We start from the raw sequence: 25,720 nt of genomic DNA, 5'->3' as shown, positions 1-25,720 counted from the left end.
ATACAAATCAAGTTATATTGATAATAAACAAGCTATGTCTAAATTATCATTAGTGTCACTTTGCCACTAAATAAAATCTATATTTTTTAAAGAAATTGAATGAAACCAACTAAAATTGCTAGATATTTATATTACTATTCTATCCTTGAAATAATTTTGTCATTATCTTTTTTCAAAAAAAAAATCTTGATCAAACGACTCACAACTCTTTGAAAATGTCGATTTTCATATAAACCACTTCTCAAAGGAGATGGAAAAATGGATTTCAAATAAATTTAAAAAAAAAAAATTGAAAAAAATTGTTAGAAACTAGAAAGAAAATTATAAAAATCACTAGTTTACACCACCTTCAAATTCTTTACGATTTTTTAGTAATATGTATTTGAAAATGGAATTTGTTTAAAAAAATATCCATTTCACTATCAAAGTTGGCCAAAAAGTGGGAATCATTACTATGGTCTGACCTAGGAAGCATAGAAATACAATGTTTATAATTGGTAATGTATTGCTTAGTCCACAAGTAGTGTTTGGTTGGTGAAACCTTGCCTTTTTTTGCATGGATTTTTTTTCTATTTGTTGAATAATATCTATTTTGATTATTATGGTCTAGATCAAAGTAGGGTGTTTACCAATAGCTTAAATTTTACACACAAATATGATGCATGCATCTTTTTAATAGTTAATACAAAGGGAGCTAGCTCTCTCTAGCTATCTACTTATCAAAATAGTATTAATAATAACAATTTTAACTTTTTTTAGACGTATTTGTGAAACGTTTTAACATGCCCAGTGATACTAAGACAACGTGCCCTACAGGTCCACATGAAACACTTTTGACTTAAAGCTATGAATTGACAAGACCACAAATGAGGGTCCTTCATCCTCATTTAACTAAACCAAGGCTCAAACCCGCTAACACATTAAATTACCATAAACACAAATTCATGATCATAATAGAGCAACAAAGATTAAAATCTTGATGAGCACAACAACGCCACCACTTAACCAATAAACTAAGTTATAAAACCTATTAATAATTAACTTATCTATTGACAAATATGTAAATTATAAAGATTATGAAGTTAAATTAAAAGTAAAATTAAGTTTATACAAATTACATTTGAATATAAATTATTGATTTTTTTTGTCTTATTTTTAAATTTATGAAACTTAAGTTTAAATACTAAATACATACTAAATACATTTGTTTTAACTAATAAAAATAACTATTACATATATATAAAACTATTAGTGATTATTTTAATGAATTTTTACTGTCACATGTTATAAATAAGATTTAAACTTCAAAATAGCAATTAATTTTGAAAAACTGAACAATGTACAAATAATCTTCTAAATTAAAAATTATTTATATTGAACAAAATATTTATATGACCATTTTACCATTTACATTCCAATTATATCTTTAACATCATCCTCATTAAAACGCAAAACTTCAGCGCAAAATTTGCACCGAACTTCTATATGCCCTGAAATAAAAGGAAAAATAGTGAGATCAGCTAGTTTAAATAATCATCATTCTTTATGTGCTATTTCTCTTTACTCTTCCATAAGATCTTTTTTTGCTTTTGTATTGTTATATTTTTTTCTCTTTTCAACTTACCATCTAACGGAAGAATTGAAACCCCATTTCTCATTTTAAAGTATTTGAAATAAATTATAATTTATATTCTTATCCTCTCAATTTTTTTAATATATTCATATATCTACTTATCTTAAATAATAATAATAAAATTAGACCGCAGCTGATAAAGTTGAATGACTCACAAAGAACCAATAAAAAAAACAAAGACCAAAAGTATTTTCATACTTGAGATTATAATACCCTTTTAATATTTCTAACTCTCCACATATCTACAAAAAAAACTAATTTTAATAAAAATTATTTCTCATCACTTTTTATCCCTCAAAATATCACTAATAAATTACAACTTAAAATCCAGATTTAAAATAACCATAAATCATAATAACTAAATCACCAAACTCTATCAACATACATAACATTCAAATCAGTCTAAATTACAACTTAAAATCCAGATTTAAAATAACCATAAATCATAATAACTAAATCACCAAACTCTATCAACATACATAACATTCAAATCAGTCTCGCCTCTGTGAATTAATCATTAAATTAAAATCACGTGAGTTATGAAAAGATTGTAGCTGCATTTGAAATCCTTACCCAATTATTTCCAATTTATTTACTAGCTCAACCCTGTTGTCATTTAAATCCTCATGTTACATACATTATAACCTCAAAAAAGTCCTCATATTCATACATCATAACCTTCTAGCTTAATTATCACACAGAAAATATCTTATCCCCAGAAAATCGTACAATCTAGATATCATTATCAATTGCATTCTGAAAAGCACCGTTAGTTGATGCCAATACATCATCACAATATATCTCCCTTGAAACAGTTGCCAGCATACTTGTCATCTCCTTATGATTCTTTTCATCATTATAACGCTCATTAGTGTCCTTCGAAACAAGAACTGATGTAATGTAAAATTTTAAGCTGCAAACCTGTAGTCTCTATCCTAAATGGTCAAGCAATGTTTATGATACCGGGCAAGCATCCCAACTTTATTCATTGCCGATAAACAACAAATTCAAAATATGTCTCTTGTTTGGCTTCACGGCATTCTCATTCTCTTGAGTGTTGGTGAATTTCTTAACTTCTCTGGGAGAGCAACATGACTGGATGGTTTTTAAATCTAGTATCATGCCTTGAGCTAAGCTTGCAAATTATAGTTGAAGCAGATAACGTATTTAATCTCAATGAGATAAAAGACTTTTCCATGTTTGATACAGGCAGTGGTAGGCATCAAACCTAGCACTTGGAGAATTCACCATTCCGACTTATATCTAGATTGAGACTTCATAACCATAAAGAAAGCTTTTGGCGACTTTCTTAATTGATTTGATCACTGAACAAAGAGGTTGGGTACCTTTTGATGCATTGCTCAAACCTATGTTAGGTATAAAACCTGATGACCGTCCAGATGTGAGTCCAGTCCGAACCAATTATAGTCCAAATAGGTTCCCTTGTCGATCTGAGATGTGATTGTTTGAAATGAACATAGGTGAACTAAAGGAGCATCCAAACAGAGTTAATGAAATTTAAGATAAATTAAATATAGATGAATTTATTAATGTTTAGCTAGTGATCACAAATGGGTCAAGAAGACTCAAAAAATACATGAAAGTGGGCAGTGTCCACCAAGAACACCAAACGGTGACAAAAGAAAAGCATAACCACAACAAAGGCAACAACCACAGACTGGGAGGCTGCAACGTGGGAGGGACAAATAGGACCTCAATCCACCACACACTAAGAAATTGGAGTAACAGAGAAGAACCTAGAGAATCTATCACTTTTATAAGTAGGAGATATTGTTCACAGCAAGTCAAATTGTGGTATTGTTATCAGGATTCAACCGTGTAGCTTTTTTGAGTCAAACTCATTGACCCACGTTTATGAATAGTGGTTCACATGAACCCATCTTTCATGAGAATGAATGGAACACTTAGCACTCATTGCATCTAATTGATGCTCATAGAGGTGAAGTACTGAATCAGGGAGGTCACCCATCCTAGTACTACTCTATCTTGAGTGCTCCTAACCAGAGTTTCCTACATGATTAAACTCACTCTGTTTGTAACCCCACTTACAAAACCTTCAGCAAGTATTGTTCATCAATTGATATGTTTTTAATGATTTTAACACCGACTCCTATTTTTTCATCCTTGTCATATCTTCATTTTGAATCCCTATTTGAAATGTCCCAATCCTTTTCACATCATTCCAATTTTGCACACATATTTGTATAAACAATTCAAATATAAAAGAAGAATTGAGTTTAGACACATCAGTAAATATCCAAACCAAGAGTATGATGAAGGTGGTGGCAAGTGAAAAGATCAAGATTAAAGGCAAAATGTTAATGGCACTAACTTAAACACAACAATATAAACTATAATTCGTGTATAATTTGATTATGAAATGATATGAATTAAGGCATACCAACTAACCTTAAAAAAATGGTAGCAGTCTGTGTAAAAGTGAACTTCGAAAAAGGAAGAGATGAAAAATAGTGACATGAAAAGTTAATAGTCATTATGTGGTTGACTTCAATCATAATTCAAAACAATGATTATATAAACCAACAATTTCATCAAACTTATTAAGTACTACAAATTCATAATGTATAAAACGTCTTAAGTCACATTAAAATCATGTGAACTATTACTCATGAAACATGAGTTAATGAATTTGACTCAAAAACCACACTGCTAAATCCTGATATCACAACATGATTAATATGTTTTTTTTAGATCGGTAAGAGGCCGAAGCCAAGATTAATTGTTATGTTGTGATTAATTATTATTATTATTTATTAAACGCAAGTAGATTCAAACCCAAGACCTCTTCGATAAGAGGCTCACAATTTACCCTTGTGTTGTAGGCTCTTGCCTACAACATGATTAGTAAGTTAATAAACATTAAGATGGCAAACAAATGAACATACTGAATGTGTTTTATAGAAGAGAATACTCTACAAATGGTGTGATTTCACATTCCTTACAAGTGCAATTTCGCATGCATCAAAGAATGGAAGATCAAGTCATCGAATCAGAACATCGTCTGCAGTTATCAGACAGAGATAGAAGTCAACAATTATAATTGAGGTAGAACAAGCATAAGTTAGATGACAACAATGACTAGCTGGTTGTTGTTAAGTTAAAAGCAATGGATATTAAATAAGTGTGATCTTCTTAGAGACACGTCTCTTTGCTTTCAAAGAACACCATTCTTCAATCTTGTGAGTTGTTTAATAGGAGAGCGAATTGATCCTCTCAAATGCATTGAATATGAAAATGAGAGAGGGTGTTAATACATTTGGGGTATTAGATCAAATTTTCAGAAAAGATGATAAAAGAAAATAAGTCATTCATCAGTGCTACAGACATCTAAGAATTGATACCAAGAAGCTGCATATTATATTTTATATTAGCATAATAATTCTTATATAATCTATAGTGTGATTATCTATCTATCCATCCATCTATCTATATATATACCAATTCATTTTACATGTATTAGCACTTGCATTCAATGAGCTGCAATGGTAACACTAATAGCATTTAAAGGTAACAGTTTTAGAAGGTACCATTCTTTGAAACTATGCTCTGATTTCCAGTGAGAGAAGCTGCCAAAGAGATGCAACTGGTCGAGAATTTAATCAAAAAGTTCATACATATATAAAGTAATTATAAATGTTATTTAAATTAGGAAGATTAGATAGATAGGTAGACTATTGCTGTTCCGAGTGGAAATATTATTAGTTCCTGTCGTAGGGTCATAGGCAGGATACTATAGCATTTAATGAAATGCAACTTTTCAATTTATTTGTCCAATCACAACAGTTTATTATTCGAGTACTTTTTGCAGCCATAAAGTTTTACTATATATTGTATTTTTTATAATTCAAAAAAAAATTATTTTCAAATTGATTGGTTGTTTTGTGCAACGGCAGGGTTTGAATTTTGGAAGCTTTATACATTTTACTGGATTTTTTTTGTCGGTAATAAGAAATTAATTTATTAATATTTGGAAATTTACATTACATAGCAATATAACAGATATGGCCATTTTAACATAATGCGTAAAACAACTATCCAGACCCTCGCAAAATAATCATTACAAAACCAGGGTCCCAAAATCAGATTACTATAAACCGGCTATCTAAACCAACCACCTGGAAAAAACTTCAACAAACCACCCATTCGACCTGTTTGCATCCTTCAGCTAATAATCCTTTATCTTCGAGCTGCTATGCATCCACTATTTCCCCTCCATTCCAACAGGCTGCATTCAAAATGGGCACTAACTTCCTTCTGCTATTACTACTGTTAATGTCCAGCCATTTGAAATAATTACACAGGTCTCCTCACTTCACAAGCCTTCTCTACCCCTGCATTTCTTCACTGCTTGCACAACCACAATTACAAATGTATTTTCTTCAAAACAACTTCCACCACCCTAACACCATAGTTGCTTCGACATTCATCAAAAAAGATTTATCAAAATTTCTTTAACTACATTTCATGACTGCTACACACAAACCCATTCACACACCAAAAAACCTTCCTACAATAATTCAAATCTGTGGGAAAATCATCCGCACTACTAGCCTCCTTCGTCATGGGGTTGTTGACCATCGTCTTCTTGGGAGAGCTAGCAGAAACCCTATCCCCCGAGAACCATTTTCTGCTTGGAAACACTGAATTTCCTCCTTTAATTGCTGTCAGGCTTCAACAATTTCCTCCTTGTGGGCCCTTTGGTTTACTCATTTAGGCCACCATAGGAAGGAAAACCATTCCACCTCATTCCCTTCTTCCTCATTTGAAAAACATTGGCTATAATTGAAGCCATAGCCTGGGAAAGCCCACTCCAGGATTGAATCAATCCCAATGATCAGGTTTGTGGGGAGTAAAGCCTCCACTACCCACTGAACCAATAGTGTGTCCTCGTTCAATTCCAACCCCCAAGCCATCACCATTGCCTCTACATCTACTTACACCTTCCAATGGTGCTTTGCCTCCTAAAAAAAATGATCCAATGTTCACTGGACAACATTGATCACCCTCGGCGTTGGGCAAAGTAGGAGCAACTTCAGACATTTCTCCGTAAAAGGACCAAGAAGGGCTTTTTGTTGCTTGCGAGTCTTTTCATATAAAAGCCTTACTTAACCACCTTTCACCACTTTTCCCAGTGCCAAACCACTTCTGGTCTTGTGCATATAAAAGCCTTGCTTAATTACTACTTGACGTCCCTTACTTGTCACTGTCATGCTTACACACTTCAAGCGTCGTCAAAACAAGGGTAATCTCATTCAATAGATCTCCTCTGTCCTTACTAAGATTGTCTATGTCACCATTCTCTATCATGAGACGTTATGGGTGGCCCCACCCTTAATTAAAGATCAAACTTTCCCTCTTCCAATTTAAGAAATACCATTTATGGCAACTTCAAATTTTAGTTTTAAAAACATTCATTCCAATGGCTACAAAATTCAAAATGACTCTTGCCTACCTCATGAAAATTAATGACCCATTTAGACAGAGCATCTGCTTCCCCATTTCCCTCCTTATAAATATGACTAACTCTAAAACCAGTCAAACTTTCCAGCTCCTTTTTAATACCTCTGACATAGTTCTCCAAATGCCTTGCCTTAATTCCGTTTGATCAAATGGCTTCTATTACTACTAAAGAATCTCCTTCTAGATGAATTCGTTGCACCCCTAATTCCTTCGCACATTTCACTGCCGGTAAAGCTACTTTCATCTCAACACAATTATTTGTTCTTTCAATTAATCTCATCCCCCCATAGGTTATAGTCTCTCCTAATTGGTCTCTCACAATAAACCCAGCTCCAAAAGGGCTTGGATTACCCTTTGCAGCTCCATCAAAATTTGCCTTGACCTAGCCATCGTTTGGGACACACCATTTAACTAAACATTTAGAATTTGCATCCACTTTATCTTGTTTCTTGCACCCCAAAGTTCTTATTTTTATCCCCAGCATTGTTGTTGAATAACTCCATCCTCTTTAGAAAAAACTACTTTCCTTGAGTCATGTCTAAAAGCAGCTGCACTCATTACCTCCTCTATGGATTGATCAATTCTCCACATCAATCTCTTAATTGGTTCAACCTTGTCTTGAAAAATGTGTCGATTCCTTTCCTTCCAAATTTCCCAAATCACAGTAGGACTTACCTAGCACACACTAGACAACATTGCTCCCTGCTTAATCTATGACTAACTTAGAAAAAAACTGTGTAGAGTTGTCATCCAAGGGCCCAACCATCCCAGCTTCCCCTCCACCATTTGCCAACATGAAGTCGCCACCTCACAATTTAGTAACAAATGATCAACCAACTCTTCAACCCTATTACACAACACATTTTGTTGGGCCTTGAAATCCAATCCTTTTCCTTCTTTCACCCGTAAGGATCCTTCCTTGCACAGCTAGCCAAGAAAAGGTTCCAACCTTCGGGAGGCAGTATTTATGCCAACACAACTCTCCAGCTTCAAAGGCTTCCAGCCTACCCTGAGAGAGTAAATCATATCCCAACTTCACACAATATTCACCTAAGGAGGAGGCACACCAACTCACTTTGTCCTCAGAATCTATTAAGCACACCTCCCTACTAGAAAATAAATTCCTTAATGAGGTTTGTTGCCGATCAAATAATCCCTCCACTCTCCATCCTTCCCTAAAGGTACTTAAGTTTCCATCAAATTAATCTCTCACCTTCACCCCCCATTTGGCACAAAGATATCTTTTCAAATCCTCATCTTGAAAAACCTCTTTGCAATATTGATTTTATTAAATATTCAATAACATTACATAATATTGAATTACAGTTTGGTTATACCAAGTTTGTTCCTAAAGTATTCAAGTTTCAACCTTGCTAGAGGTTTGGTGAAGATGTATGCATTTTGTTCTTTAGTGCTAATGTACTTCAGTTTGATAACATTTCTGTCTACCATATCTCTTATACAGTGGTAAGGAATCTCTATATGTTTAGACCTATTATAAAAAAATGGATTAACTAAAAGTTTAATACAACCTTGATTGTCACTGTGAATTATGGTGGATTCTAGTGTTCTTTCAAATATTATGTATAAAAGTTTCCTTAGCCATATTGCTTCACGTGCTCCCATAGAAGCTGTCATATATTCTGCTTCCGTAGAGCTCTGAGCAACTGTTGACTGTTTTCTACTGAACCAAGATATCATAGCTGATCCAAGACTAAAACAACACCTTGTTGTACTCTTACAGTCAATAGTACAACTTGCCCAGTTAGAATCAAAATAACCTTGAAGTTGTAGCTCAGTATTATCATACTTCAATCCAAGTCCAATAGTTCCTCTTAAATATCTTAAAATATGTTTGGCAGGCATTAGATGGATCTTCTTAGGCTCACACATGAAGTGACTTAATACATTTGTAGCATAGCAGATATTTGATCAAGTGTTTACTAAGTACATAAGGGATCCAACAATTTGTTGACAATGAGTAGGATCTACTAATTCTGAGTCTGTTGCTTAAGTTTATGAAGACTAGTTTCCGTTGGAGTAAATAGTGGCCTACAATCCATCATCCCAAATCTGGTCAATATATTTGTAGTGTACTTTTCTTGATTTAGGAAGATGTAAATTCCCTTCCGTCGTACTTTTAGACCCAAAAAGTAATGTAGAAGGCCTAGATCCTTCATGTCAAATTCAGCTCTGAGATCCTGTTTACATTTGGCTATAAGATGATCTGCACCTGTTATCAACATGTCATTATTAGATATTTTGAAGTATATATTTGGATCAGCTTCATTCTTGGAGTATTCTAATTTGAGAAGAAAGTTGTCTATTCTCTCATACCAAGCCCTGGGAGCTTGTTTCAACCCATAGAGTGCTTTCTTTAGTTTACATACGTATAGCTTCTGATCATGTGTAGTGAATCCTTTTGGTTGTTCCATATATACTTCCTCTTCAATGACGACATTCAAGAATGCTTTCTTTACATCCATTTGAATTATTTTCCATCCTCTGGATGCAGCAATGGCAACTATCATTCTTATTGAAGTATAAAGTGCAACTGGAGAGAAAGTATCTTCATAATCAATTCCGACCATTTGAGAAAAACCCCTTGCAACAAATCTGGCTTTGCATTTTTCAATGCTTCTATTAGAGGCATACTTGATTTTAAATAACCATTTTGATGATACAACTAATTTATCTTTAGGTCTAGGAACAATATCCTAGACATCATTTTTTAGAATGGATTGATATTCCTCTACCATTGCGTCTTTCCATGCTTGACAATTTAAGGCCTCCTCTACATTAGTTGGTTCTGTTTTTGTGAGTTCTATGAATAAAGCAACATGTCATTTTTGATTTCTTGTTTTCTTATTTTCTCTACAAACCTCATCTGGTTCCACATTCTTCTCTTCAATCATTTTCCTTGCCCATAGTGGTCTTTTCTTGAGATTTAAAACTTCATCATTCTCAGCATTAGATGCAGGTGTGTCTCTGTCTTTGGAAAGGCTCTCCCTTAGATTTCCAATTGAATTATCTTCTATAGTGTTCTCCCTCTGATTCTCAATATTATAATAATCTTCTATGATGAACTCCCTCTGATTCTCAACTTCCTTGTCTTCCTTGTTTAAAGATGTTTTGAAAGTGATATCTTCGTGAAACTTAACATCCCTACTGATTTCAACAGACTTTTGTCCTGGAACATATACTCTGTATCCCTTAGTTGTTTCACTATAGCCAATGAATATGCTTTTCTTTCCAGAAGGTTATAATTTAGACCATTTCTCTTTGGGAATGTGAATGTAGACTGGACAACCGAAAATTCTTAGATGACTAAGATCTTGTTTGTTCCCTGTGAAGGCTTCTATGGGAGTTATATTTTCTAATGCTACATGTGGGCTTCTATTTTGAATGTATACTGTTGTACTTGCAGCTTCGGCCCAAAAAGACATAGGGAGATTTTGATCATGAATCATGGCTTTTGCCACTTCTATAATAGTTCTATTTTTTCTTTCTGGAACCCCATTTTGTTGAGGATTATAAGGTATTGTAGTCTCCCTATTAATCCCAACAAAAATACATAATTCTTTGAAGATATCAGATGTGTATTCACCTCCATTATTTGATCTTAATGTTTTTATTTTCATTCCAGTGTGATTTTCCACTAGTGCTTTAAATTCTTTGAATTTTTGTAAAACTTCATTAGATTCTTTAAGTTTTAGAAAGTATATCCAAGTTTTCCTGAGTAATCATCAATGAATGTTACATAGTACAACAACCCTTCTAGTGAAGGTGTTGACATGGGTCCACGCAAATCAGTGTGGACAAGTTCTAGTATAATTTTTGACTTTTGGTACTTAAAGGAAAGCATCCTTTCTTATTTTTTCCTAGGGCACACCCTTTACAAATACTAATGTGATCAGATTTGAGATTAGGTATGCTTGTAGTGATTTTCCCTATGATAGGAAGAGCACTAAAGCAAAGGTGTCATAATCTTCTATGCCAAAGTTCATTTGAATTATGGACTTCATGATTTAGTGCTTGTTGTTTTTCTTTAATATTTAATTTGTACAAGCTTCCATCTCTTGATCCTATACTAATGGCGTTCTTCATGTTGGAGTTTTTAGTCCATAGTAACACTTCATCCTCATTGAAGGTGACGAGGTATCCTTGGTCGTCTAGGCTTGAAATGGAAATTAGGTTTCTTTTTATCCCTAGTACAAATAGCACATCTTTTAGTTGAGGAGTTTCTTTTGTTTTTATTTGTAAGGAGCAGGTCCCAATTCCTTTTACTAGATATGTAGAATTATCTCCATTTGTGACTTCTTTTGTGCAATACTCTTTGAATATTTCAAATTGATTTCTGAATCCAATTATATGTCTTGAAGCTGCACTATCTATTATCAAGTATTATTACTTGTATTTAATTCACTTGACAAAGCTAAATAATATAGAGGATTTTCCACTTCATGAGATTCATATATGGTTGCTTGAATTTTCTTCCTTTTAGGACAAAATTTTCGGATGTGACCAAATTTATCACATTGACAGCATTGAACTTTGGATAGATTCTTTTCTTTGTAATATTGAGAATTATTTCCTCTCTTTGGTTTGAACTTCCTCTTCTTCCCTTTGTTGTTGGTGTGTAGAGCTTGAATCTCCCCTTGATTTGTGTAGATTCCTCTTGAATGCACTCATTCTTGTGTTGATCAAATTTTGGAAGTGAGGGATGACTTATACATTGAATGAAGGGTTCCCATGATATAGGTAAGCCTCTTAGAGCAATTAGTGTAAGTTCCTCGTCATCTGCATTGTTTCCAATGGTGGCAAGTTGGTCTCTTATCTCAGAGGTTCTTAAGAAGTAACTTGTCATTGACTCTCCTTTGTTCATTTTTATATTCAGGAGTTGATGTTTTAATATCAGTATTCTGCTTGCATTGTTTATTTCAAATATATCTTTTATAGTTTTAAATACTTCATAGGCTGTTTTGAATCTTGCTATGGAGGGAAGTATGTGATCCCTTACAACATCAATTATAATCTTCTTAGCTTTACTATTACATCTTTTCCAAGTTGTTTTTTCTGATTCTTCTTCAGGCATCTTAATATCTTTCTCTATGAAAGAATCTAGTTTGAGTTGTTCAAGTAAGGCTATAATTTGAATTTTCCATAAGGAGTTGTTTGCAGACCCTTCCAATCTGTCTTTTGCTTTGATTCCGTTCACCATTTTAATTGAGGTTGAGTTTGACTTCTATAAGGAGAGGAACGAATCTGCTTTATGACTTTTCTCTAGTTAAGCTCTGATACCATGTTAAATAAAGATCTTTTCTAAAGAATAATCTAACTTGTATTTGATCAGACCTAAATACTGACTATTGAAATATGCTTTTGATACTTGTCAAACTCTTTGAATGTGTAATTCTGAATTGGTTGATTTCTCTGAATATATTAATTATGAATTGTGATGACTGTTCTATTAACTCAATGCCTTGGTTATTGATTGTCTTAATGCAACAGCCATCGGTCTTAATAAGTATGACATCCAAGGGTCACAATCATGAAAGGTTGTGACTTTCCCGGTGCCAAATGCCACGGGGAGTCACAGCCTTTCAAGGTCGTGACTCTCCTTAGAGTATTAGGCTCATTGAATAGTAATAGCCAATTAAGACTAATCTGCCAATACCTTATATTCCTTTTTGTATATATAAGAAAATATACAAATTTATATATATGTATGTATATATATTTGTATTATCACAAACATATATATACATTCAACAATATATTAAATCCATATTAAATATAAGAATACTTCAATCCAAATGAAGCTATATCCTTAACAAATTGGAGTCTAAATATTTAGACTTGAAACTTTTAACCTGTAATTGCTTCTGGACTTATATATAAATGCTAGACCAGTTTAGCTCCTAGTGCAATGTCCATCAAACTCCAATCTTGCAAGTCTACACCACCATACTTTTTTGGCTTACAAATTTTATCCCATCCAAGCAAAGGAAGTTTATCTCCCTCCCTTGGGGCTTGCACCATTCCAAAACAATTTCCTCATTTTTTACTCCATTTTTATCACTTCTTTTGGGATATTTAAGCAAATCATTAAGAAAATGGGAACAACAGATACAACAGATTTGAGCATTAAAATGCGGCTTGCTGAAGTCAACCATTGTCCTTTCCAACCCTCCATCCTTTTCAAACATTTCTCCACCAGAACTTTCGAAAGGTCAGCCTTGTTTTTGCCTTGAAACAAAGGGATCCCTAAATATTTGCTTGGCAGAGCACCATTTCTTATATTCAGGATCCTACTAAATTCTCTTTGTTTACATAGAGGGGTATTAAAAAAGAAAACTTTAGATTTGTGCCAATTAATTTTCTGCCCTGAAGCTTTGCCATAAAAATCAAGAGTTTGTTCATCACCGAAGCCTTCCTCTCCAAAGCTTCACCTGTTAAGAAAGTGTCATCAACAAACTCGAGGTGAGAAACAACATCCACCCCTTTAGCTGCCTTTACACCCTTCCAAAGCCAATCTCTTCTTTTACAGATCAATCTACCTAGCACTTCTGCCAAAATGATGAAATGGAAAGGGGGAAGAGGATCCCCATGCCTTATGCCTTTTTCAGTCTCAAAGAAACCTTGGAGGCTGCCATTGACAAAAATGAAAAAAACATAGAGTCGAGATACAACTTTCCACTCAATTTACCCATCTTAGATCAAACCCAAACTTCTCTAGCACCTTCAAAAGAAAACCCCTATACACCTCATCATAAGCCCTTTTGATATCTAAATTCACCATCATTTTTGCCAGCTTCACTCGAATGGAATGAATCATTTCATGTGCTATAATCACCCCCTCATATATAGAGTGTCTTGGAGAGAAACCACTCTATTCAGTAGAGATCACCTCATTCAAAACCTTTTTTCAATCTATTAGCAATTACTTTTTCAATGATCTTGTATAAAGTATTGCATAAAGCAATTGGCCTAAAGTCCTCAAAATTCTTAATCTCATCCTTCATGGGCACTAGAGAGCTATTGAAGTGTTATTCAGATCTTTAAGCACAAACCCTCCCCGCCTTGATTCTTCCACCACATTCCATAGATTAGTAGCAAAGAAATCCACAAATGTTCTGAAAAATCGGATAGAGAACCCATCAAAGCCAGGAGCTTTGTTTTACCTAGACCTCATAGGGCTCTTTGGACCTCCTCCATAGAGACCTTAGCATTCAACAGCTTATTATGTTCACCAAAGATCTTTTTTGGATGCAAGAGAACACTCCTTCTATGGCCATCATCTCTCCTTGCTCCTTTGCTGCTTTCCTTTTAAAAGAAGATACCACTTCTACATTAATCTCTGTTCCTTCTTTAAGTAATTCACCCTCTATGTTTTCAATCAAAAAGATCTTATTATGGGCTCGCCTCATCTTTACTGAGTTGTGAAAGAATTTTGTATTTTTGTCACCCTCATTAAGCCAAATTTCCCTAGATTTCTATCGCCAAAATATCTCCTCTTGCCAGCACCTCATCATATTCTTTACTCAGAGTTTTTTCCTCAACAAAATCATCCTCTCGCATCCCATGCCTCATAAACTTTTCATTGAGCTCCTTTAGAGACTCTTCCAACTCTATCTTTCTTTTGAAAATATTCTGAAAGGTTTTTCTATTCCACACTTGCAACTTTTCTTTTAAGAATTGTAATTTCTTAAAGAAAATAAAGGCTTTATTCCCTTCATAGATTGGGGCAGCAGACCACCATTGCTCAACTAATTCTTCAAAACTATCAGCTCAAGCCACAATGCTCCAAACTTAAAGGGGCATCTGTCTAAAGAGCAATCCTCTTGCACTGAAAGTCCTATTGGGAAATGGTCAGATTCATGGAGAGGGAGGATTTCAGCTTCCACCATCCAATTTCCACTTGCCCAATCTCCTGCCAACAAAATGTTAGAGTAAAGCGTTAATTTAATTTAATTTATTAAATTTGCTTTCTTCCCTTCTTAAGATTTCCTTTTATGCACTTTTTGCATTCTCATTTAATAATTAATTAGTAATTCTTAAATAGCATTTACCTTTTAGGTTACCCTTTTCGGGTTTCGAACTCCTTCTATAAGGATAGATCGTTTGTAATTATCTTGCATCTTTTTTGTTTATGTGAATACAATTTGCATATATTTTAGAGCAAAACCCTTGCCTCCTCTTGTCTTTTTCTTCTATGTGATAGGTTTTTACATGCAAGTATTCTTTGGGCTTTGTGGATTTGCATTGCTCAAATCCTTCATGGTATTAGAGCCAGATCTAATGTAGCTTGTTCGGCATTTGTAGAAAAAGGAAAATGATGGTTTGAGAGAATAGATCTAGAGTTTTTCGAGTATTTTTTGTCAAAAAAATGGGGTCTCTAATTTTCAGAGTACTTTGAGGCCTAACAGACCTCACGGTTGGATTCATAAGGCGTCAAAACCCCTATTTTCATATAAAGTTTGTCGATTTTGGACAATGTTGATCTGCGAGGCAAATTTTTTTGCCTAGAAGGGCCGTACGACATCCCGCATGCATCTTGAGGCGATTTTTTGAAAAAGAACTTTAAAAATCACAAACTGGATGCAATGTCGTTTTCCAGTAACGCTGCTGTTTTTCCGATCACCAAAAGTCTTTTATAGCCGACACGACAACCTTCTGGCACCATTGCAAACTCTGGCTCTTGGCAGTTCCCTTTTTCGGCTGCGACACTGTTTTCGGCCGCCGCACAAAGATACAAGCAACTGTGTTTTCCCGGGCCACTGCTTTCGCCGCCACTGCGATTGCCTCCAGTGGCTTTGTTGCCTTTCTCCACTCGGCCGCCGCTCCTCATGTGGCGTGTTTTTTATTATAAAAAATATATCTCTTTTAAGGCATTTCTAGGGGCCCTGTTGTGTTTTTGCAATATCTTGAGCATATAGGTATTTTTTCAATCCGAAAGAAGCACCAGAAAGCTAGTTCCGAGACAGAGACAATGGATTGTATAGTTTTGGGATTTATTTCCAATTTGGTACTTGTTTTGGCACTTGAAGTCCGTTGATGACTTCTATCTTTCAAGGGGCATAACTTCTTCCTTATAGCTCTGTTTTTTGATCCAAAAAAAGCGCCGGAAAGCTCTTCTCAAGCATTTTCTAGATTTTTTGCCATTTCACTAGTATTTTGCACCAGGTATTTGTGATTCATATCTGAAGTTTTCTCTTTTCTCATTTACGCTTTCCTCCTATAAAGCTGGGGTTCGGTTATTTGCATTGTGGGGGGTGTTTCTATATTACTTTCTGTTATTTTATCAACATATTAGAAAATTTCAAAAACCCCTTCTAAAACAATGGCTGAGACCTCTTCTTGTTTAGTACTTCTAATCCCACACAACTATCATACATGGAAATCCCATATGCAGCAGCTTCTCCGTTCAAAGGGTTTGTCGTCTTGTCTAGATACAGTGCAACCAATTTTTCAAAGTTAATGCCAGACTTTGAAGCATAGGAATAAGATGGATGAAGCCATGGGTCTGATTTCTTTGAGTGTTTCACACAGCTTACAGTTTCATCTTGAAGAGTGTTCCACTCCTCAAGAAATGTGAGATAATTTTAAAGACTTGTTTGGCACGATCAACGAGTTCAGAGCACTTTAGATTGAGGCAGAGCTTACTTCTCTTGCACCCGATGCTTTCCCCTCTATTGAGGACTTTCTTATGAGGTTCAAACAACGAAGGACTTTGTGGATTTGTCCAAGTAAATTTCCCTCTCTTGAAAGGGATCTCAAACAATTTGTTCCCTACCACAAAGTTTGTGAAATCACCTTGACTGGTTGATCTCTAACCCCTTCCACCCCTTTTCTCTGCAGGATCAAGTATTGCATTAAAATCTCCCCTCAACACAACCATATCCTTAGACAAGGCCTCTAACACCCCAGACAGTGACTACCAAAGCAACCTATTTTTCCTTACCTTGAGTAGGTCCATACACATTTATAACATTGACCTTTGTTCCTAATTGGTTAGAGCTCACCTTAAGCCATTGCCAATCTTGTGCCTACTACATCACCACCACCGAAGGTGACTCATCCTTCCACATTACCCCTAAACCTTCGAAAGTCTCCAAAGCCCCCTACCATACACATTTCCATCTACTTAAATGCCTATTCATAACATCAATATCCTCCTTTTTAATATTGGTTTCCTATAAAAGAAGAACATCTAACCTTACTTGATCAAGACCCCACCTGATCAAGAAAATCTTGTCGAGGGCATTGCAGCCCCTAACATTCCACAATAGGAGCTTCATCTCCTTCGAGGAAAGGCATTCCTTGTTCTTGATTTCAGTTTACTTATCCCTTTAGCACTCCTAACAATCTGGATCAAAGCACTGATTGTTTTGGCCTCTTTGTTTTTCCCCAGCCTCTTTCTTTCGATTGTTTCTTAGTTACTGTGTTCGGACTCTGGAGCTCGGGTTTGGATCCGGATTTGTCTGGGTTCAGATTCGTACTTGGGTCCGCATCTGGGTTGGGGCAGGGTCCTTGATTGGAACTATGGGCCATAAAAGTGCTTCAAAGTACATTAAAATATCATTTTAAAAATATTTTCAATGTATGATTTTCTTTACAATATTAACATTGATTAATGAGCGAGTATTTTATGTTTTTCTTTGACATTTGGCATTGATCAATGATCAAGTAACATTGACATATTCATACTGTGAAATGACTTCGTAAGTTAGTTTTACAACTATGCATGTTTCTCTTTTTTTTCATATATATATATACACACACACTCACGAACCAACCCACAAATCCAAATGGGGAATTGTTTTTTGTGCCCAAACCCCAAACTTGAGTCCATCCCCGAACCCAAATCGACAACTTAGGATTGTTTCCTTCAGTTTGGGATAAAGTTCTCTTCTCAGTTAGCACCACAATCTCTAAGAGGCCCAAAAATCATCCTCTTGGTCCTCCTCATCCCCTACAAAATCAGTATCTTTGGTCTCTTCACTAGAAACCCCTTCCAAGTTGAAAGAGCCTTTCAAATTTGTTATTGGTGAGATTTCAATGTCTTTTATATGAGCCTCCTCCTTGCCTTGATCAATGCTCCCTTACATTAGGTTCTCAACATCTAAATCTTCCAAACATAACAAAAAATTGTTTTCTGGCTTCTCTATTCCACCTAAAAGCCTAGCCTCCTTGCTTTGTGCTTCTTCTTGATCATTATCTTTAAGCGGGGTGGCCAAACTATTCCCCATATAACTATCACCTAAATGATTTTGGCCCTTACCTACCTTCATACCATCCAAATTATCTTTCCTTACTCCATCATCTAATATGCTGTCCATCTCAAATCAGCTGTTTCCTTGCACGCTAAAGCTTTCCCCAGCCACATTCTCTTTATCTCCACTTGATGCTAACATCCAACTTGAATCCCTTAGCCTATCCATTCCACCATCATCCCGCCCCAAATTCCAAACCTCCCTTGAAAGGTTTTCCTTACCGTTGAATATAGTTTCATGTTCCCAAGCTGTCTCCCTTGCTAATTCTTCTTGACAAACAACTTCCTCTTGGAGAGATAGGGATTCAGAAATAGCCATAGCTCGATTGAGAAGCTTATCTTCTTCCAACTCCTCTTGTTTTCCCCTAAGATCACAACCCTCTGATTTGTGGTCCTCACTCAAGCAACCCACGCACACCCAGAGTTCCTCTTTTATGGATAGAGCTTACCTACACACCCCTTCTAATGAGTGTAGCTCCACCATTTTTGTTTACCGTATTGGTAAAGAAATCAACGCATACAGACAATGGAACAGAATAGCAGAATTATATTCGCATATGCCAGAACATACATTATGCTTCATAATATCCGTAATAGTAGATGATGATTTACAATGATCCCAAACGGGATATAAATACTACCGCCGGACTTTCTTGAAGGAGTTCGTCGGCCACAACATTACATCTGCTACAAACTATTTACCCGTCGGCTACAAAATACAAAACACCGATGACAGTCAATTCGTCAGCTACAGAAACATCGTCGGAACCATCCAATCGGCTGACACCATCCCCCCCCCCCAAAAAAAAAAGTCGTCTCCTGACGACTAACAAAATTAGGAGACAACTTATAGACAACAGAAAAAATACTAGAGAGAAGGGGGCGTCCCAGAAGTGTGCTGCTGGCGACGTAACTCATACACCTGCTCTGTCCTGATGCGAAGATCTGTCTGAATCTGAGAATTAACCTCGACGGCCTCCTTTAGAAGAAGCGCCGCATCCATAGCCTGCCTCCTAGCTAACTACATCTCGTGCTCAGCTGCATCTTTATCTCGGACCGCCGCCTCTGTTCCTTGCCTAGCCACATCCCTCTCCTGCACCGCTGCTGCCATATCTGCCAATAGTACTGCCCGCTCTGCGGCCCATGCTGCCTGCTAGTCGGCCAAGTTGGCGGCTAGCTTCTGTCTAGCCTCACTCTCAGCTGCCAATGATCTCTCTGCTGCAACCCTGTCCACCTCTGCACGCCGACGACCATAGTAAACATCCTTGTACAATCCCACAATCTCATGTGCCAGCTTCATCATAGGGGGGTCACTGGGTCCCAACTTTGGCTCAGTAGCCCAATCTGCCAACATCTTAGCTGTCTCCACCGCCGGCCAACCCCTGTCTACAAAACAAGTTTGAAATCGTCGAGGACAGATCCCACGGATATATGCTCTGATCAAATGCCACTCCCTCCGCCGAGTTAGGGCCTGAATAGCCACATCGTGTCCCTTCTTCAACGCAAACTTCATCGTCCTGAGGTAATCTCGGCACTTGTCCTCATCTGACCCGTAATCCTCCTTGGCGAAGTCTTCCAATGACCATTCCGCATCACTGTTCTCCTCCTCATCAGCAGGAGCCATGCCCACATCCGGTGCAGCCTCCTCTGCTATTGGCGCAACCACGGCATGTGGCATTCCCTCCTCTTGAAGCTGAGGCTCTGGTACTGCTGGTGATGTTCCTGAACACCTAGGAGACTGAATGGACGGACCCCGCTTGGTAGGAGTGAGTCGGAATTGCTGCCTCAGAAATACACTAGCTCTATCCATCACCTCCGGTTGGTTTGACTGCGCGAGCTCCATGATCTCCTCTGGTACTGGGTGGGCTGACTCGGCCTTTGCTAAAAAAGATGACGAAACTGTGACAACTACATCACAATCAATGACATCCAACCGAACCTGCGGCTCAGGTTCCAGCGGTGGCAACTATGCTCTCTGTGAGATTGCGACGGTGACATCTGCTAGTACAACTGGAATCACCTCTACTATAGCCATCGGCTCTATATTGATCTGCAGGACAACATCTGTCAGCGTCTGTGGTAGAACTTCTGTCGTTTGTGGGACCATCTCTGTCAGTGCCCGTGGGACATCTGTCGCTGCTGGTGGAGTCATGATGAGAGGAGCATGGTTCTGGCCAAACGACGGAATGACTACCGTAGAGGTAGTCAAGTGCGCTGAAGTAGACAGCTGAGGAGAGGTAAAAAATGTGGGCTGACTATCTTCGCTGCCAATCTTTGCTGAAGTAGTATCCTCTTCATACCCCGCTCCGTTGCTTTTCGAAGTTTCCTCCCGTCCATTGTTAGTGTCCTTGTGTGCCGCTTGCAAATCCAAAAACACTTTTTTTTGTCCCGCGACTGTTCCGCCTGTGTCTAGATGCCTCCAATAAAATATCGGAGGTTCTCCTTCTGCCAACTTCCCTTGAGGTGGCGCTTCAAAATCATCCATGGGTATCTGATTAACCGCTGCCTCCAAGAACAAGCCAATCACATGATATGGCATAAAGAATGTGTGATGCTGAAGTGTCATGAATTCCTCCATCCTGTCGGCGAGGACCGAAGCCCAATCGTACACCGTACCTTGCATGATACCATTCATGAATACAATTTGCGGCAATGCTATATCTGAAGCTCGAGTGGCACCTGTCAACCTGCTCTTGATGACGTCCATGATGCACCGCCAGTGACCTTCTCGAATGAAATATCTGCGGAGCCCTCTGCATTGCGACCCCTTAGCCACCACTGAATCCATCTCCTCGAGTGAAAGGTCGCGGCCCACTGGCCGTATCAAATGTTCCTTTCCTGAGAGAGCTTGCGGTTCTTAATTTCTACCTTCTTACCACCGGGACCAAGGATGCCAAAAACTCTAGTGAAATCCCTTGGTTTAAAGGAAACTGTCATCTGATGCTTTTTGTACGTAAATGTACTTGTTCTGCTGTGTTGGCTATATGTCTTGATCATAGTGCGCAAAACTGAGTCGAATAACTGAATGGAGAAGATTGGAATTTGGATGGCCCAATGCACCTATGCTCGTATCAAAATTTGCTTAATCTGGTCTGCGTCTAGGGTCTCCTGCCACCACCTTCGGCATTCGCTGCCATTAAGGCCCTCGAACTGAACGATGAGATAAGTGAGTTCCTCCCTGACCTTCTGTTTCTTGCTATTGGACCCCAAGGGCCCTGCAACTTGGATCCCTGATGCCAAAACCCTTGCATTCTTTTCCATATTTGCCGCCAATAGATTCTTCCACTGCTTTCGTTTGCCAGCTGATTCCATGCAAGAACGGCTTCTTTGTCCTTATGGAAGTTTCCTCTATCCGTTACAGAAGGTCTCACCCCGTGGGAGAGAGAAAAGAATAAGCCAACACTTTTCCTGTGGGAAATCAAAGGGCGGAAGAAATCTTAACCACTCTGATTTTATTCGGGAACAACCGCAGAAAGGAAAAACTGCCAGTGGAAAGGTTAGAAGAATGTCTCCTCCAAACCCATCCCCTTTAATGCCGAGCATTGGAAATTTGTTTTAATAAGGCTGCGCCCAGACCTGCACCATTTATTGACCTTCCTCCCATTCGAGACCATGGATCGCGTGGTTAACAATACATCCGCAGGGACACATATTTAAGTTTCAGTCACATCTGACTTGCCACTGTCGTTCTTAGCCGACTCTCATGTCTAGCCTTTTGCTACCCGAATTCATTTTGTTAAGCCCGTAGCAAATGCAAAATGTGGAGGGGTGTGAATAGGCGCAGAAGAAATGGTAATATTGCGGAAGTTCACTGCTCGCGGAGTAATAAGTTCGCAAGCCGCGCAGGTTTTTTAATCCAAAACACCGCGGAAAATAAAGCCTGGAGAAGAAAAGAAGATCCGCAGAAAGGGAAGACCCTGCGAGAAGTTAAGCGCCCGCCGAGAATTGGAAAGGCTCCGCAGAAGATAGGAGGGATAGTTCTTGGGGAAGGGAAGACTCTGCGGGAGAATAAGACCCGCGGGGAAAAGCAATCTGCGGAAAGACAAGAAGAACCGTGAACAGTTCCACGGCAAGGGAAGACTCCACGGGAGAATAAGACCCCGCGGGGAAAAGCCTTCCCCGGCCTTTTTTTTATTATTATTATTATTTTTTATTTTTTTAAATTTAAATTTAAATTTTTTTTCAAATTTTTTTATTTTTTATTTTTTTTAAAAAAGAAATTAAATAACAGAGGTACCTCCAGTTGGCGTCGCCACGTCACAGTCCTTTAATGACGACGATGAAGGATTCATGTGAGCACTAGGCGACAACGACATCCTTCTTGCGCGGTATATTTTTAGTTTGGATCCGTTAACCGCTTGAGCCATCTCCTGTTCGTCTAAGGTCGCCAGTTTGATTGCTCCATTCTCGCCAACCTCCCGGATCTGGTATGGTCCAACCCACTGCACCTTGAATTTTCTCGGCTTGATTTCATTGCGGCCATCATACTTCAATACTAATTGTCTCGGCTGGAATCTGCTATGTTTTAGATGCTTATCATGCCAAACCTTGCGTTTGTTTTGTGCCACTTCCGTCGCCCACTGCGCCAGCAATCGCTTCTCCTCCAGCTTATTTAGATTGCTTAACCGCTCTTGTAAGCTTCCATCGTCATCCAACTTGTTTTCCAACGCTATTTGGAGACTTGGGATCATGAATTCCGTTGGGACTACTGCTTCCTGTCCAAACATTAACTGGAATGGTGTGTGCCTTGTCGTCACCTTGTATGCCGTGCGGTAAGCGCACAGGGCAGCGGGTAAGTTTTCCTCCCAATCAGCACCTTCAACCGCACAGGATTTGTAGATGATGGATACTAGGATTTTATTGGTGGCCTCCGCCTGTCTGTTTGCTCTTGGATAGTACGGAATCAACAGCGAATGATAAATCTTAAACTGAGTGGTGAGCAGTCGAATAACATGATTAACAAAATGACCTCCCCTATCACTTGTTAATTGTAACAGGATTCCATACTTGGTAATGATTTGTTCATAAATAAATTTCGCAGTGCTGACGGCTGAGTTATCTAGTAATGCACGTGCCTCCACCCACTTGGTCAGGTACTTCGTTGCAATAATGATGTACCGGCACCGTCGAGTCTTGCTCACCCTCAGTGGTCCAATGAAATCTAATCCCCATCTCTCAAAAAGTTCCTGCACATGTGAGAGGTGAAGTGGCATGAAATCTCTCTTCAGCGGCTTCCTGGCCCGTTGGCAAGTGTCACATCGGACGACCCATTCCCGCGCGTCATTGTACACCATTGGCCACCAGAGACCTGCGAGCAATATCTTCCTTGCAGTTGTGTCGGGCCCCATGTGTCCTCTCGCGGGACCCTCATGTGCTTCTTTTAACACCTGCAGTATTTCCTCTTCCAGCACACACCGCCAAAGAATATGATCCGGCCCCATTTTGTAAAGCAATCCATTGATCAATCGAAACGTACAACTCCTGATTATCAACTTGCGCCTATCATTTGGTGACATCCCTGTGGGAAACTGTCCAGTTGACAAGTACTTGCCAATACTCCTGTACCATTTCGACAGTACCCCAATCTGAAATAGTTGCGCGTCAGGGAAGCTGTCATTCACACCCTCTGCTGGTTCCCCTGTTTTGATCCGTGACAGGTGGTCAACACTGACATGTTTCTTTCTTGGCCGGACAATGATTTTGAAAGTGAATTCCTACAGCAGGAGTAGCCATCTACTGATCCTCCCTTGGATGATAGGTTTATTAATCATGTACAACAGGGCCTGGTGATCAACATAGAACACAAACGGTGTAGCAAGCAAATAATGGCGGAATTTTTGCACAGTATAGACCATTCCCAATGCTTCTCTTTCAGTCGTGCTGTAGTTTTGCTCGGCCTTTGAAAACAACCGGCTGGCAAAGTATATTGGGTGATCCAGTCCGTGATTACCAGTCTGTGCCAGGGTCACACCGATCGCATAGTTGGAGGCATCCACATGAACATGAAACTCTTTATTCCAATCCGGATATGCCAGGATGGGTGCCGTAGCCAGTCGTACCTTTAGCCCTTGAAATGCCTCGTCCTGCCCTTTATCCCATTTAAATGATTCTTCCTTGCAGGTTAACTTATCTAATGGTTGGGACACCTTGGCAAAATTTTTAATAAATCTCGTGTAATAACCTATATGCCCGAGAAAAGATTTTACCTCCGTCACATTAGTAGATGGTTGCATTTCAAGAATGACTCTCACCTTGTCGGGATCCGTCTTTAATCCTTCCTTACAGACAATATGTTCGAGCAGTCTTCCGTGCGGAACCATGAATCTGCACTTCATGAGATTCAACGCTAGTTGGGCTCTACGACATCTCTCCTTGCATTCACCAAGTGCTGCCAGGTGTCCGTCCTCCGTGCTAAATATTGACCAATCATCCAAGATCACCAAGTGCTTTGAAGTTTCCCACGGACATCTTGTCGAAGATATGCAGTATAATCCGCTGGAATGTGGCCGGCGCGTTACACAACCCAAATGGCATCCGGTTGTACTCGTAGACCCCATCTTCGACGACAAACGTTGTCTTCAACTTATCCTCCTTCGCTATAGAAATCTGATTGTATCCGGAGAACCCGTCCATAAAGGAGTAAATTTCATGTCCCGCGACCTCCTCCAGAATACTGTCTGTGAATGGAATCGGAAAAGGATCCTTGATCATCACTGCATTCAGGCATCTAAAATCGACGCATATCCGTATCTGAGTAGTATCCTTCTTCAATGAAATGACTATTGGCGACACCCATTCGCTGGTTTGCACCTTGAAGATAATGCCAACTTCTAGCATCCGATTGATTTCCTTCGTAACCCGTGCCGCATAGTTCTTGTTCATCCTGTAGGGTCGCTTTCGTATAGGTATAGCTCCCTCCACCAGCGGGATGCAGTGCACACACAATTCCGGCGGTACTCCCTTGAGGTCCTTGTATGTCCATGCAAACACATCCTTGTACTCCAGAAATATTTTAAATGCCGCGGCCTTGAGTACTGGATCCCAATTATCTCCGACCAATATGTTCTTCGGCTCTGCCTCGTCCCCCAAATTCATCGTTTGCAACGTAGCTTCATTATACTTGATTGTCTCCCCTTCACTGAATGCATGGGCGGGTGTAACATCCAACTGTGCCTCCCCCTCCTTTACTTCACTAAACTCCTTCGAATATTCATTATCAATCGACAGAACATTGCAGCTGTGAAATAATTCATAGTCCTCCATTTGCCAGTGGTAGAGACCGTTGATGAAATCCAAGTTGTCATCCGTTG

General features: G+C 38.4%; 1 protein-coding gene across 3 annotated transcripts in view; it reads right to left on the bottom strand.

Annotated features, from left to right (window-relative positions):
- Nucleotides 1-1,338: 1,338 nt before the first annotated feature.
- LOC149565731 (uncharacterized) overlaps nucleotides 1,339-25,720 on the bottom strand; it is a 228,421-nt gene continuing 204,039 nt past the window's right edge. For all 3 annotated transcript variants that reach the window (XM_089819227.1, XM_089819226.1, XM_089819228.1), the window contains exon 11: nucleotides 1,339-1,490. In XM_089819227.1, the coding sequence (XP_089675353.1) occupies nucleotides 1,408-1,490 (83 nt within the window). In that variant the 3' untranslated portion in view covers nucleotides 1,339-1,407. The remainder of the gene's footprint in view (nucleotides 1,491-25,720) is intronic.

Source organism: Cupressus sempervirens, chromosome 3 (genome assembly GCF_028749045.1).
Source record: "Cupressus sempervirens isolate cs-2001-9-10 chromosome 3, ASM2874904v1, whole genome shotgun sequence".
Classification (NCBI taxonomy): Eukaryota; Viridiplantae; Streptophyta; class Pinopsida; order Cupressales; family Cupressaceae; genus Cupressus; species Cupressus sempervirens.
Note: the sequence above shows the minus strand (reverse complement) of the source record. Positions and strands in the feature narration are given on the sequence as shown.